We start from the raw sequence: 12,800 nt of genomic DNA on the forward strand, positions 1-12,800 counted from the left end.
TTAGGTTCGTAGTACGTAAGTAGTGGATGAGGTGCACTGCCCAAGAAGCCATGTTAACCAATCAGGAGAAGGCACAGTGTGTCCTGTGGTACCATGAGACACGATCACCAACCACAGTGCAGAGGCACTTCCAGACAACATTTGAAAGGAATCCACCTGATGTCAAGAGCATTAAAGCCTGGTATGAGAAGTTCAAGAACACAGGATCGGTTGCTGACCTTCCGAGGTCTGGTCGACCAAGAACCTCAGCAGACAGGGTGGAAGCTGCAAGGCAGTCTTTTCGTCCGAAGAAATCGGTGCGCAGGGCCTCACGTGAATTACAGATGCCAAAAAGCTCTCTCCGTGACATTTTACACAAACGTTTGTTGTTTCGTGCAGACAAAGTGCAAATCGTTCAGGCCTTGTTGCACAATGACAGTACACGTCGATATGACTTTGCGGTCGAAATGCTATCACGTATTGAGGACGATGATGGTTATCTCAGACGAACTGCCTTCTCCGACGGAGCGATCTCCAGTCAGCAACGTTTATCCGTCGGTCCCGCGTGCGCATTCTCGCGCGGTAATTCGCCTACGCTCCTCACCGAAGGTCAGCGAGACAGTGCTGCGGTTGCACAGGAGTCGTCTTACCGGTGCGAGTGCTAGATCCCGAGGACGCGAATGGGAGCGTGAAGCTGAGGCAGGGAGCGGGCGATAAGCGGGGGCGTGACGTGTGCAGCGGGCGAGCCGGCGGGGTCCGCCGCGGCGGCGGCGGCGGCAGCGGTCAGTGGGTGCCGTGCGCGCGCGCGCCATGCGCCACGAGTGGCCGAGCGCTCGGCCGCGGACCGTGCTGGGCGTGCGGCGCAGCTCGCTGCTGCTGCTGCTGTACGCCGCCTTCTACTGCGTCTACCTGGCCGCCGGCGGCTTCGCTTTCGCCGCCCTAGAGGCCCCCGCCGAAGACGAGCTCAAGGAGCTTCTCGCCATCTCCCGGCGCCGCTTCCTGGACGACCACCCCTGCGTCACAGGTACGCTTCCGGTCGACGGCGAGGCCGTTAATACCGTCCGCTCACTTTGCGCTCGCGAAATATACGACGAAAAATTACGGGATTGTCTTAACGAGTCAAACCTGCGAGCGTTGTTCGTTGACATATCCGATGTGTTTCGGTGTCTGTGCGTATCTTCGTACGATCGAGTGCAATGTACGATCGCGTTTAAGAGTACGAGAGGACTGTGAAAATTTCTCCGCTGCCCAGTGAGAAACTGCGATTTTTTAGTACCTTTTCTGACATATCGTCGACGAACTACAGCAACTGACTACCAAAAATTAATCTATAAACAGTGCTCGTTGCTTCTTATACACTGATGGAAAAAAAACGCGACACCGAGAAGGAGTTGTGTGACATAAACGAAAGTTGGTGCGCATGTTTATATATGTGAAAGATTACGTCTACTCGGATTTCGCGCCAGTCGCATAACCGTGGCGTTAGTAACGCCACTATGGTGATGCAAATCAGCTTCGCTTCAAATACACGCTGTAACAGTTTTGAGCGTTAGTATCGTCGAGATTGGACGTGGTGATGTTAGTCGAGAATGCCCTTAAGGCGACAAAGAAGCCATTATCAGATCTCACTCAGTTTCGTCGACGTCGTGTAATAGGGCGACGAAAAGCTGCGATATTGCAGAAAGATTTGGCAAGAACGGAGACACTGTACGTGACTGCCGATAGCGGTGGTCGCGAGAATGTACGGTCGGAAGAAGATCGGGCTCCGGACGGCCACGTGGCACTAACGAGAGGGAGAGCGTCGTGTTCGGCGTGGGGCTTTGGTGCATCGTGCTGCAATGACACAACGAGCTGTTACAAATCGCTTACTTCGAGGACAGCTCCGAGCGAGATTGCTGTAGCGTGCATTCCACTTACCCCAAACCACCGGCATTTGCCACTTCAGTGGTGTCAAGCGAGAACACATTGGAGGGCAGGATGAAGGTCTCTTGTGTTTTCTGATGAAAGCTGGTTCTCCCTCTTGCCAGCGATGGCCGGGTGTTGATTAGAAGGAGGTCACTTGAGGGCCTGCAACCAACCAATCTGCGTGCTAGACACATTGGACCTACACCTGCAGCTACGGTCTGGGACGCGGTTTCCTGCGACTGCACGAGCACATCAATCTGGTGATTTGGCCCGTTGTGCTGCCATTCACGCACAGCATTCCAGGGGCTATTTTCCGACAGCATAACGCATCCCCACATACCGCTGTTGTAATTCAACATGCTCTGCAGAGTGTCGATATGTTACCTTGGCCTGCTCGATCACCAAATATCTATCTCCAGTCGAGCACGTACGGGACAACATCGGGCGACAATTCCAGCGTCATCTACAAACAGAATTAACCGCTCTATATTGACCGAGCAAGTGCAACAGGCATGGGACTCCATACCACGATCTGACATCCGGTACCTGAACAAGACAACGCATGCACGTTTGCATTCTTGCATTCAACAGTCTGGCGGTTACACCGGTTATTATTGTATCAGCATTTCACATTTACAATGTCTTATCTCGCGCTTTCATTAATGTGTGATCTTGGGTACGTTAATCACTTAAATATATTACCTAGACAAATCTGTTCCAGAAAATTCATTAGTCTACGTTAATTTCTTTTGGTGTTGAGTATTACTGATGACCGGTTTCAGTTATAGCAAGTTGAGATTAGAATATCCACGGTGAGGTGAGAGCCTTGTAAGCACTGATGAAGTAGTGCCTTCTACTAGGCAAGAGTTTTTTCAAATTGTTTATTTTACACGGCTGCCTGCCACCTGCTTAAACAATACTGTCATTCATGCCACCTCACCATAGACATTTTAGATTGAACATCATTGAACTGAAACCGATTACTAAGATTGAACAAAAAGCAACTTAGACTGTTTCGAGATTAGTTTCTGTTTCTAAATGTCAAAATTCACCAATTTTTTAACTTACTCTCCTTTACGTCCGTGCACTTTGTTGTATTTTTCTTCCAGGATGTACATACCAACTGTGAAATGTGATTCTGAAAGATGTGAAAAATATTAATCTCGGACTGTTACTACCCCTTTATTGGTATCAAAGGATCTTCCAAACACAAACTGGTTTACGTGTGGAAACAGATGCCAAAATGCATGGCTGTCTTCACTCACGCTTTGGAAGGCGGGTGACCTTGAACGATCTTCGCCTGGCTGCCGGCAGAGCTGGCGGATCGCGCTAGAGTTCTAACTAAGCGCGATCCGCTGGAAAAGTCTGCTTCCGGTGCCGCCATCTCACGAGATAGAACAACATTTATTTCCTGTGGCTAAAATGATGGAAACTGACACACCGGTTATGCCAAAGAATCTATATTGTTGTTCTAAAATAAGAAGTTTAAAGGGCACAACAACGAAAAACACAGACTTCAACAATTTTATTCCTGTTACCCTTACCTTAGAAACTGAAATTTGTTGACTGTTTTTACCTTTGTTTTACACAGAAGTGCTACTTGTAAGTTGTCAGCAGAGACGAAGATTCGCAGCAGCTCTTATACGCCGTTAATTAACATACAGCACTAATATTATTGTTCTATATTCTACGTCGGAGTTAACAGACTCACTCATAAGCTGCAGAAAACTTAGTTGTGTTTCACGAACAGAGAAAGGAAAAGCAAAAAGGCTATTCTTCAGATCTACCATGAAGTGAAAATTTGCGAGAAAAACTTATACGATGATAGCCTACCGAATATGAGTCCGTTGCTTTGCTGAAAGTACGTAAGTGCTGTGTAGGCTACATATCCACGTAAGGAAGCTTTCTCAGGTCCACCGTTACACCTGGCCAGTCATGGCACTTCTCCAAGCCTGTTGACCTCGCTCATGCGCAGTTTCTTCGCAACTCAACCAGCGCTTGAGTGAACGAGCTGTGACGACTGTAAGTTGGAAACCCAGTAACATTAAAATAAAAGAGAAGGTATACTCTCTTGGAAATTCTACATAAAAAGGACACCACCACCTCGACACTCGCATTTTTGTACTGCCTTTGTCTACGTTTCTAATCTTGTCACACAGCTTCTCCAAATGTTCTTTTACGTACCGATCTACGACTGTATCTGCTCTGTCTTGTTCAGCCGGCCGAAGTGGCCGTGCGGTTAAAGGCGCTGCAGTCTGGAACCGCAAGACCGCTACGGTCGCAGGTTCGAATCCTGCCTCGGGCATGGATGTTTGTGATGTCCTTAGGTTAGTTAGGTTTAACTAGTTCTAAGTTCTAGGGGACTAATGACCTCAGCAGTTGAGTCCCATAGTGCTCAGAGCCATTTTTTTGTCTTGTCCAGCTACAGTGTTCATCTTTTGTTGGTACATTTGCGTAATAAAGTAAACTAAGTACCCACTTGATGTGCGGAGTAATTTTATTTATACGATTTTTAAAGTAGACGTGTTGTGTTTGTTTAGCCCAAATAGATAAACTGGAACACCGTGCCATCACACAATTCTTTGTTTCACACTGTTTATCAACAACGCAAAATTGTGCTCCAAAGGTCGATCAACATGCTGCTAAACAGGGACTCAGTGATCATAAGGCCGTGACATTGTCACTGAAAACGGCAGTAAACAGGAATATAAAGAAAGGAAGGAAAACATTCCTACTTAGTAACAGCAACAAGAAACACACTTTAGGTTAAGTGAGAGGTAAACATGAAAATTCCATCTCCAATACTGACAGTATTGAGCAACAATGAACAAAGTTCAGGAGCACTGTGCAGTACGAATTAGACAGGTATGTGCCGAGCAATGTTTTGAGAGATGGGAAAACCCCGAGGTTCAACAGCCGCGTTAGGATGCTGCTGCGAAAGCAAAGAGATTTTCACTGCAAATTTGAAGTAGCCGAAGGCTCACAGACAACCCAAATCTGACCGAAGCCAAAATTAGCGTAGCCGTTCAACAAATTCGAATGTAAAATACTAATTACCGACTTGACGGATGTCCTAAGAAGTTTCAGTCTTGTGTTAAACTACCTGGGGTACCCAGTTTCTCTGCTTCTCAGGGTGCCCATTATCATGCTGTTTAAACACACTATTCTACTCAGTTTGTGTGTTGCAGGTTAGATAAAAATGTTCTCTCTCTGTTTCTAAGTAGAGAGATGGTTGAAAATCTGTTTGTTTATCGAAGACTGACAGCGACTTTTGTGCATCGAGAAGAACCGTAGGCTAAGAACATGACAGCAAATACAGCTCGTGGTAAGAGAAGAAAGTCACTATCCAGTGATCTGTTCCGCCGATCGGGATTCGCGACACGCACTGTAATGCAAATGCGACACCAGAGAACTCAGAATTCAGTCCGCTTCTCGCGAAACCGGCTTCGCAGTCCAAGGTGAATGGGACCAACTCGTACCCAGAACACAACATCCAAATATCTGATTACGTAAACAACGTTTTAGCACTAAGTGTATGATGGCTATGTCATGGATTATTCACAGACGAGAATTTAAAGAAGTAATATGGTTCGATAACTTATCCTAAACTTTACCTCGTACAAAAGAAAGGGCGGAAAAAGCGGCAGACTGCTATTCCCTACCACAGGTAGAAAGAGAAAAAGGAAACTTGGACTTAACACCACATTCATAACGAAGTCACTGAAGGCAGAGCACAAGTTCGTATAGTAAGGAGTCTCTTCAATTGATGAATTTCAGCATTCACCACAAGCTATTGTGGTAAACTCTAAACCTGGCTGACCAGATGTGAACTGCACCCCGGCTTTCCAGAATATTTACAACTGAGCCACTTCACTCTGTACACCAAATGAAAACATTTGGTCTTCTATTTTCCTTTGTGCACTAACCTTCTTGGTTTTTAACGGAATATCAGCTCATATTCAGTATCTCTAAAAATATCGAAATTCTGTGGTCGTAAAAATGGAAAAACGATTTAGATTTAATGGCCCATGACGACATAATTTGAGACCGGTGCACACTTTCGGTTTGGGTAAAGAAATAGTCCTTGTCCTTTTCAAAGGATCCATCCCGATATTTGCATTAAGAGATTTAGGGAAGCCATGCAAAACCTAAATGTGGATGGTCAGTCAGGGATTTTAATTACCTTAATCCCGAATGCGAGGGACCGAGCGAGGTGGCGTAATGGTTAGCACACTGAACTCGCATCCGAGTCGATGATGGTTCAGATGCCCGTCCGGCCATCCAGATTTAGATTTCTCGTGATTTCCTCAAATCGATGAAGTCATATGTCTGAATGGTTCCTCCGACAAGGGCACGGCCGATTTCATTCCCCATCTTTTCCTAATCCGAGCTTGTGTTCCGTCTCTAATGACCGCACAGGCTATAGGACGTTAAACTCCAAAACTTCTTCCGAATGCGGGGCATTGCCTTAACCACTGCTACACCTCGAATGGTTTCTGTCCTCGTCTTTATAAATGTAGAGCCCATAGTATGATTCTTCATGGACATCACATAAGAAGGAAGCGTTGCAGTCTACAAAGAATGCTAAATAACTTTCGAGAAACAATTCGTGAATTACATGCAGCCTATCCGGGAAAAATCACAGCTGAATAACCTATAAAAGGTGGCATAAATCCATTTTTTTTACATATGTAAACGATCTGACTGATATGGTACGAACCAATTTGCGAGTGTTTGCTGATGACGATGTAGTGTATGGGAAAAGTGTCGTCTTTGAGTGACTCTTGAGTGACACTGCTAAGTGATATGAAATGGAACGAGAACGAAAGTTCGCCTGTAGTGAAGGCGAATGTCGACTTCAATTTTTGGGAGAATTATAGGAAAGTGTAGCTCATCTATGAACGATGCGGTATGCGTACCACTTATACGCCCCACTGTTTGTGATAGCTGCCATCTGGGAAGACATCGAAGCAATTCAGATATGTGCTGCTAGGTTTGTTCCAGGCATGTTCGATCAGCACGCGATTGTTACAGAAATGCTCATTGAACTCAAATAAGAATCCGTCGAGGGAACAAGACGTTCTTTTCGAGGAACACTACGGACAAAGTATGTAGAGCCGGCGTTTGCGACAGACTACAGGACGATCCTACTGCCACCAACATTCATCTCGTTTAAGGATCGTGAAGACAAGATAATAGAACTTAGCGATCGCTCCATTTGTAAGTAGAACAGGAGTGGGAAGTATGTATGTAGATGAAGTTGAACCCTCATCAGACATATGAAATGATTTCATTCGTTTATAATAAATTATGCGTCTAAATGTTAAACTAACAACTTACAGTGACGTTTCTTCAGTGAACATGCCATGTGATTCCCCAAATGCCATGTGCCAGCAGCGGGTGCTTTGCATTTTCTTGGAACTATATAAACCAATTAAATGTAAAAACATAGTAATCGAATTATGTCTGCTTATTAAACACTAGAAAATGATACATCGTAATTTTCAGGTTATGCTTTCATGTCGCAATACAGGAAGACACGTAGTTGGTATAAAAGTCTTGTGATTTCGATTTTATTGGACAAATTAGAGGTGGAATTTTGTGCCTACATTCATTTCGTTTTATATTTGCCGTCTCAGATAATTTATCATCAAATACTAGATATTTTGTAAACTGAGGATGGAGGAGGAGAAAGGAAAGAAAAGGGAAAGAACTATTGACGTCGGCTGCATTATAATATGTATCACAGCTGTGGATTCCGCGTGGTGTCTGTTCTTTCGGACATGTCCGAAGGAACGGACATCACGCATACGTATAAATACTAACTAGTTATAAACTGATATCTCTGGTAATATTGAAATCGGTGAGATAGTGGTGCGTGAGGCTTTTGTACATATTTATACGACTTACGACGTAACGTCAAACAAATCAACTTAAATAGCAACCTAGGTTTGTTGCAATGTCCCTGAACGTGCCCCTCCTAAGACGTACAGAAAAGCATCGAGCACGTCTGGAGGATATCTGCAATTTATTTCTCAACCAGGATACGTCGGTCCCACGTAACTTGAAAGGGAAATTTCTCTTATAAACTGATTGTGGATTTGTTCTGACATGTTTGAAACCGCAATCATGTGTTTTATGCTGTATACTGTACATTACTGACGATACTGTTCGCCGAGATATGTAACAGCAGAATGGGAGCCCTTCACTATATTATCCTTGTGCAGATGTATGCCATACGCATTTGTAAGAAAAAAATGGTTCAAATGGCTCTGAGCACTATGGGACATAACTTCTAAGGTCTTCAGTCCCCTAGAACTTAGAACTACTTAAACCTAACTAACCTAGGGACATCACACACATCCATGCTCGAGTTAGGATTCGAACCTGCGACCGTAGTGGTCTCGCGGCTCCAGACTGCAGCGCCTAGAGCCGCTCGGCCATCCCGGCCGGCCATTTATGAGAGCAGCTGCAGTTTAACTACATCTACATGTCTATACAAGTGCCTGGCAGAGGGTCCATCGAACTACTTTCAGACTGCGTCTCTACCGTTTCACTCTCGAATAGCGCGCGGGAAAAACGAATACTTAAATCTCTCCGCGCAAACTTTGCTTTCTCTTATTTCATTACGATGATAGTTTCTCCCTATGTAGGCTACCATCAACAAAGGATTTTCGCGTTCAGACGAGGAATCTGATGATTGAAATTTCGTAGAAAGATTTCGCCGTAACGGCAAACGTCTTTGTTTTAATGATTGCCAGCCCAGTTCGTGTATTATGTCTGCGACAATCTCTCCCCTAATTCACAATAATACAAAACGAACTGTCCTTCTTTGAACTTTTCCGATGTCCTCCGTCACTCCTATCTGGTAAGGATTCAATATCACACAGCAGTACACCAGAAAAGAACGGGCAAGCGTATTGTAGGCAGTCTCTTTAGCAAACTTGTTGCACATTCTACGTGTTCTGTCACTAGAACACAGTCTTTTGTTTGCCTTAACATTGTATTTTCAATTTGATCGTTCCAGTTTAAGTTGTTCATAATTGTAATGCCTAGGTATTTAGTTGAAGTGATAGTCTACACGGAGGGAACCAGAAATCCACCGACAAACTTTCGGAGGTGGTATAACGCACCGAAACAAGAAAAAATGTTTAGTAAACATGGGTTCTAAAATGTATACCTTAAGAGCTATGAGCACTTGTTCATCTCCGTTACTGTGAAACACATCACTTCTACTGAATAAATGCTGATAGCTCTTAAGGTACACATTTTGGAACCCATTTTTACTGGACACGTTTTCTTGTTTTGCTCCTTAGTACCTCCTCCCAAAATATGGTAAACAAAGAGCTTGCGCTAGAAAGGATGTGTTTAACAGTATCGAAAATGCACAAGTGCTCATAACTCGTAAGTTGCGCGTTTTAGACGCCATGTTTATTAGACTTTTTTCCTTGTTTTGGTCCGTACTACCACCTCCGAAAGTTTGTTGGTGGAGTTTTGGTTCACCCTGCCTATTCCTTTTAGTACTCATGTGGATGACTTCACACATTGTTCATTATTTAGAGTCAACTGCCACTCTCCACACAATACAAATATCTTATCGAAATCATTTTGCAATTAGTTTTGATCTTCTGATCACTTTACCAGACGATAAAGGGTAACATCTTCTGCAGGCAATATAAGACAGCTGCTAAGTTAGTATTCTAAATAATTTACGGAGGTTACGAAGAGCAGACGCCCTGCACCACTTCCTTGGGGAACGGCTGATGTCACTACTGATGTTTCACTCGATGGCTTTCCATCAGTTAGTACGAAATGCGATCTTTCTGACAGGGACTCACGAATCCAGTCGGACAACTCAGACGACAGTCCACAGGCAAACAATTTAATTAGAAGTCGCTTGTGTGGTACGGTGTCAAAAGCTTTCTGTAAATCTACAAATATTAAACCAAAGTGTGAATAAAGATCTGGTTGTGGTTCACAAGAACGATATTTTCTGAATCCGTGCTGGCTATGTATCATGTATGTATTCTTCGGGGGAATTCATAATGTTCGTAGATAGTATATTTTCCAAAATCCTACTGTAAATCAGCGTCAATGAAATCTCTGGAAGTCAAACAAGAAGTTTCCTGATACTCAGAAATTACATTAGTCTGGCGTTTAATACTCGGTGATCCTCGGTAGTAACGTTATATACGTGTTCGTACAAGGGTGAACGAACAGAGTCTCTTTGCTTACACATTAATGTCACAGAATGCCGTACAATTTAAATACGTTCCAGGAGGTATTTCAGTGATGTGAAAACGACCAAAAAGGTGTCAGCGAAATGTCGCTGAGATGTTGGAACAAACCATATTAGTACTCTACAGAAAGCCTAAAGATGAGTCGTTCATGGTATTACAAACAGTTTGCAAGAATCAACGAAAATAACACTAATATATATCCCATATTAATACTTATCGCACATTCATGCAATTAATTACATCGTGTTACTATTGCTACCTTCGATTCTTTCGGACTATTAATTACAATTTTGAGTTTACCTCACAGAATTTGAGTGGCGTTTCACAGTTATGGGTCCTTGTGATCACCTGTGGCAACATCTGTAGGAGAAGACAGCAGACGGGAACACAAACACCTATGGATAGAATAAAAAATATCTACAAACAAGTGTCTGAGTATAGATCTGTGTAAGAACTTTGAACACATTAATTTCAGCTCAAGGTTCAAAACCGTAATTTGTAACGACTGACAGTGGCGTCGACGGTGAAAGTAAAATAATACGATTCATTGCATGACAACTACGAAGAAGAATTATCATCATCAGCCGTTCAGAACTCTCTCGAATTTTCCACGCATTGCAGTCTTCAGCTGTACGTGTCCAGGCTGACGCTGCACAATTTCTATGCGATTTCTCTGCATTCTTCGGTTGATCGTACTGACCTTTTCTTACTTTTTGGAAAAATAAGACATCAACTCGAGTCTGTTCTCCGAGCCATTCGTCTGGTCGCCTGTCACTGGTAGTAATCACAACATCCATACTACCAACGTCTCTCTTGAGCAGTCTTCTGTTTTTGAACGATTTTGCAATTACAGGCTGATCTCTTACTGCCATACACCAAAATTGATAATATAGACTAAATATAAACCTTGCATTTCAATCTCATAATTGACATCATTCATCAATGCATATCGCTCCACTCAAAAACCATCAATAATGACTCAAGTAACAAAGCACTACACTTAAAAAAAAGTCACTAGCAATAATTTTATCAATTTATGTTGTTCATGATTTTCTAGCCGTCAACAATTATTCTTAATACCACAAGGTTCTTTGTTAACGTCTCCAAGTGCCACAACACTTCAGTGAAAATTTCAGAATGTTTACCTGCATACACAATTCTACTCTTTAATTATGTTCGAAATTTCTCAGTTGTCGATTAACAAGTGTACCCATCACAGACCAAAACGCAAAAGAATTTTTCCACCCGGCCAGCCTACGATGATTTTCACTTGCAGGCCAACCTATAACTCAGAAAGCATGAAATGCAAAGTTCTAGCCTTACTTAGTTTTGTGGCGTGAAAGCACTCAAGTAATAAAATTACTGAACCGCATTTTCCTCTACGAATCCGCCCAAAACTCTGTGTAAGCAAAGAAATGATTAAAAAAACGTTGCTGAAACTGCGAAGTACTGTGTTGTCCATCAGATGGGACCTTGGAAACGCGCCCGAGACGAAATAACTGACCCTAGCCTTTCTTTATATTCGGTCTTCTGGATCATCGTTGTTGAGTTCTCTGTGGGAAATAGCCGCGCGACGGTCTTGTCTTGAAAACTCTCATGAATTTTACCACCAATTACTGCACATTTTTACGAGGACGAAAAGTCACTAAGACACAAATGCGGGCTGGGCACAGTGTTCCCATCAGCTGCGTCAGAATCGAAGCACCCTCTGATACCCTCACTAAGCAATGAAGGATTTTATTGTACTAAATCAGACGTGATTTGATTGCTAACACGTATGTAGCTCGCCTCAACAATGGAGCCACGCCTACCGCTCTGCCAGCCACAGAACAGGCTGGCAGCCGCAGCACGTGATTCGAAACACATACGCCTTGCTGTCCTTACGTAAGTCGGAAAGTTACTCCCTAATTAAAACCGCAGCTTCGTATTAGCCGTAATGTACGCCGGACTGGATCTCAATGGAGCCGACGGTAACACGAAGCTCCCTAATCTCTAATCCCACCCTCTAACTGAACAGCTAAAACATAGACAACCACCTTTGATGTTTTTTCGACAGTATATACTGTACAGAATAATCTACTAAGCAGTGTTTAACATCCATATACAGCTGAATGTTGGGATCCTTCATTGTTTAGGGAAAAAGTGCGTTCAGAAACGGATTCAAAAGCGCACAGAGTACTTATTCTAGATAGTGAACAGTGTCAGAGTTTTAGAGGAAACACCAATGTACTACTATCGTACTTCGACACCTTAGCGTACGCCGCAGCATCTTCAGCAAACAACTACAGATTGCAGCCCACCCCGTCCGCCAAATCATTTACTTATACAGAGAACAACATGCGTTCTATCGCACTCACTTCCCTGGGGCACTGCTGACAATACCCTTGTCTCTGATGAACATACTGGTTTCTATTATTTAAGAAGTCTTCGAGCCACTCACATATCTGTGAACTTATTCCATACGCTCGTACTTTCGTTAGCAGCCTGCAATGGGGAACCGTGTCAAATGCTTTCCGGAAATCCAGAAAAATGGAATCTGCCTGTTACCCGTCATCAATAGCTGACAGTATATCACGTGAGAAAAGGGCAAGCTGAGTATCGCACGACCGATGCTTTCTAAAACCGTGCTGATTCGTGGACATAAGCTTCTCAGACTCAAGAAAGTTGTTTTATTCT

General features: G+C 43.5%; 1 protein-coding gene across 1 annotated transcript in view; it reads left to right on the forward strand.

The window, feature by feature from the left end:
- Positions 1 to 779: 779 nt before the first annotated feature.
- Positions 780 to 12,800, forward strand: part of LOC124555632 (potassium channel subfamily K member 1-like) — a 216,669-nt gene continuing 204,648 nt past the window's right edge. Inside the window, exon 1 of the mRNA XM_047129607.1 lies at positions 780 to 1,003. Coding sequence (XP_046985563.1) covers positions 790 to 1,003 — 214 coding nt within the window. The 5' untranslated portion in view covers positions 780 to 789. The remainder of the gene's footprint in view (positions 1,004 to 12,800) is intronic.

This window comes from Schistocerca americana, chromosome X (assembly GCF_021461395.2).
Source record: "Schistocerca americana isolate TAMUIC-IGC-003095 chromosome X, iqSchAmer2.1, whole genome shotgun sequence".
NCBI classification, from domain to species: Eukaryota; Metazoa; Arthropoda; class Insecta; order Orthoptera; family Acrididae; genus Schistocerca; species Schistocerca americana.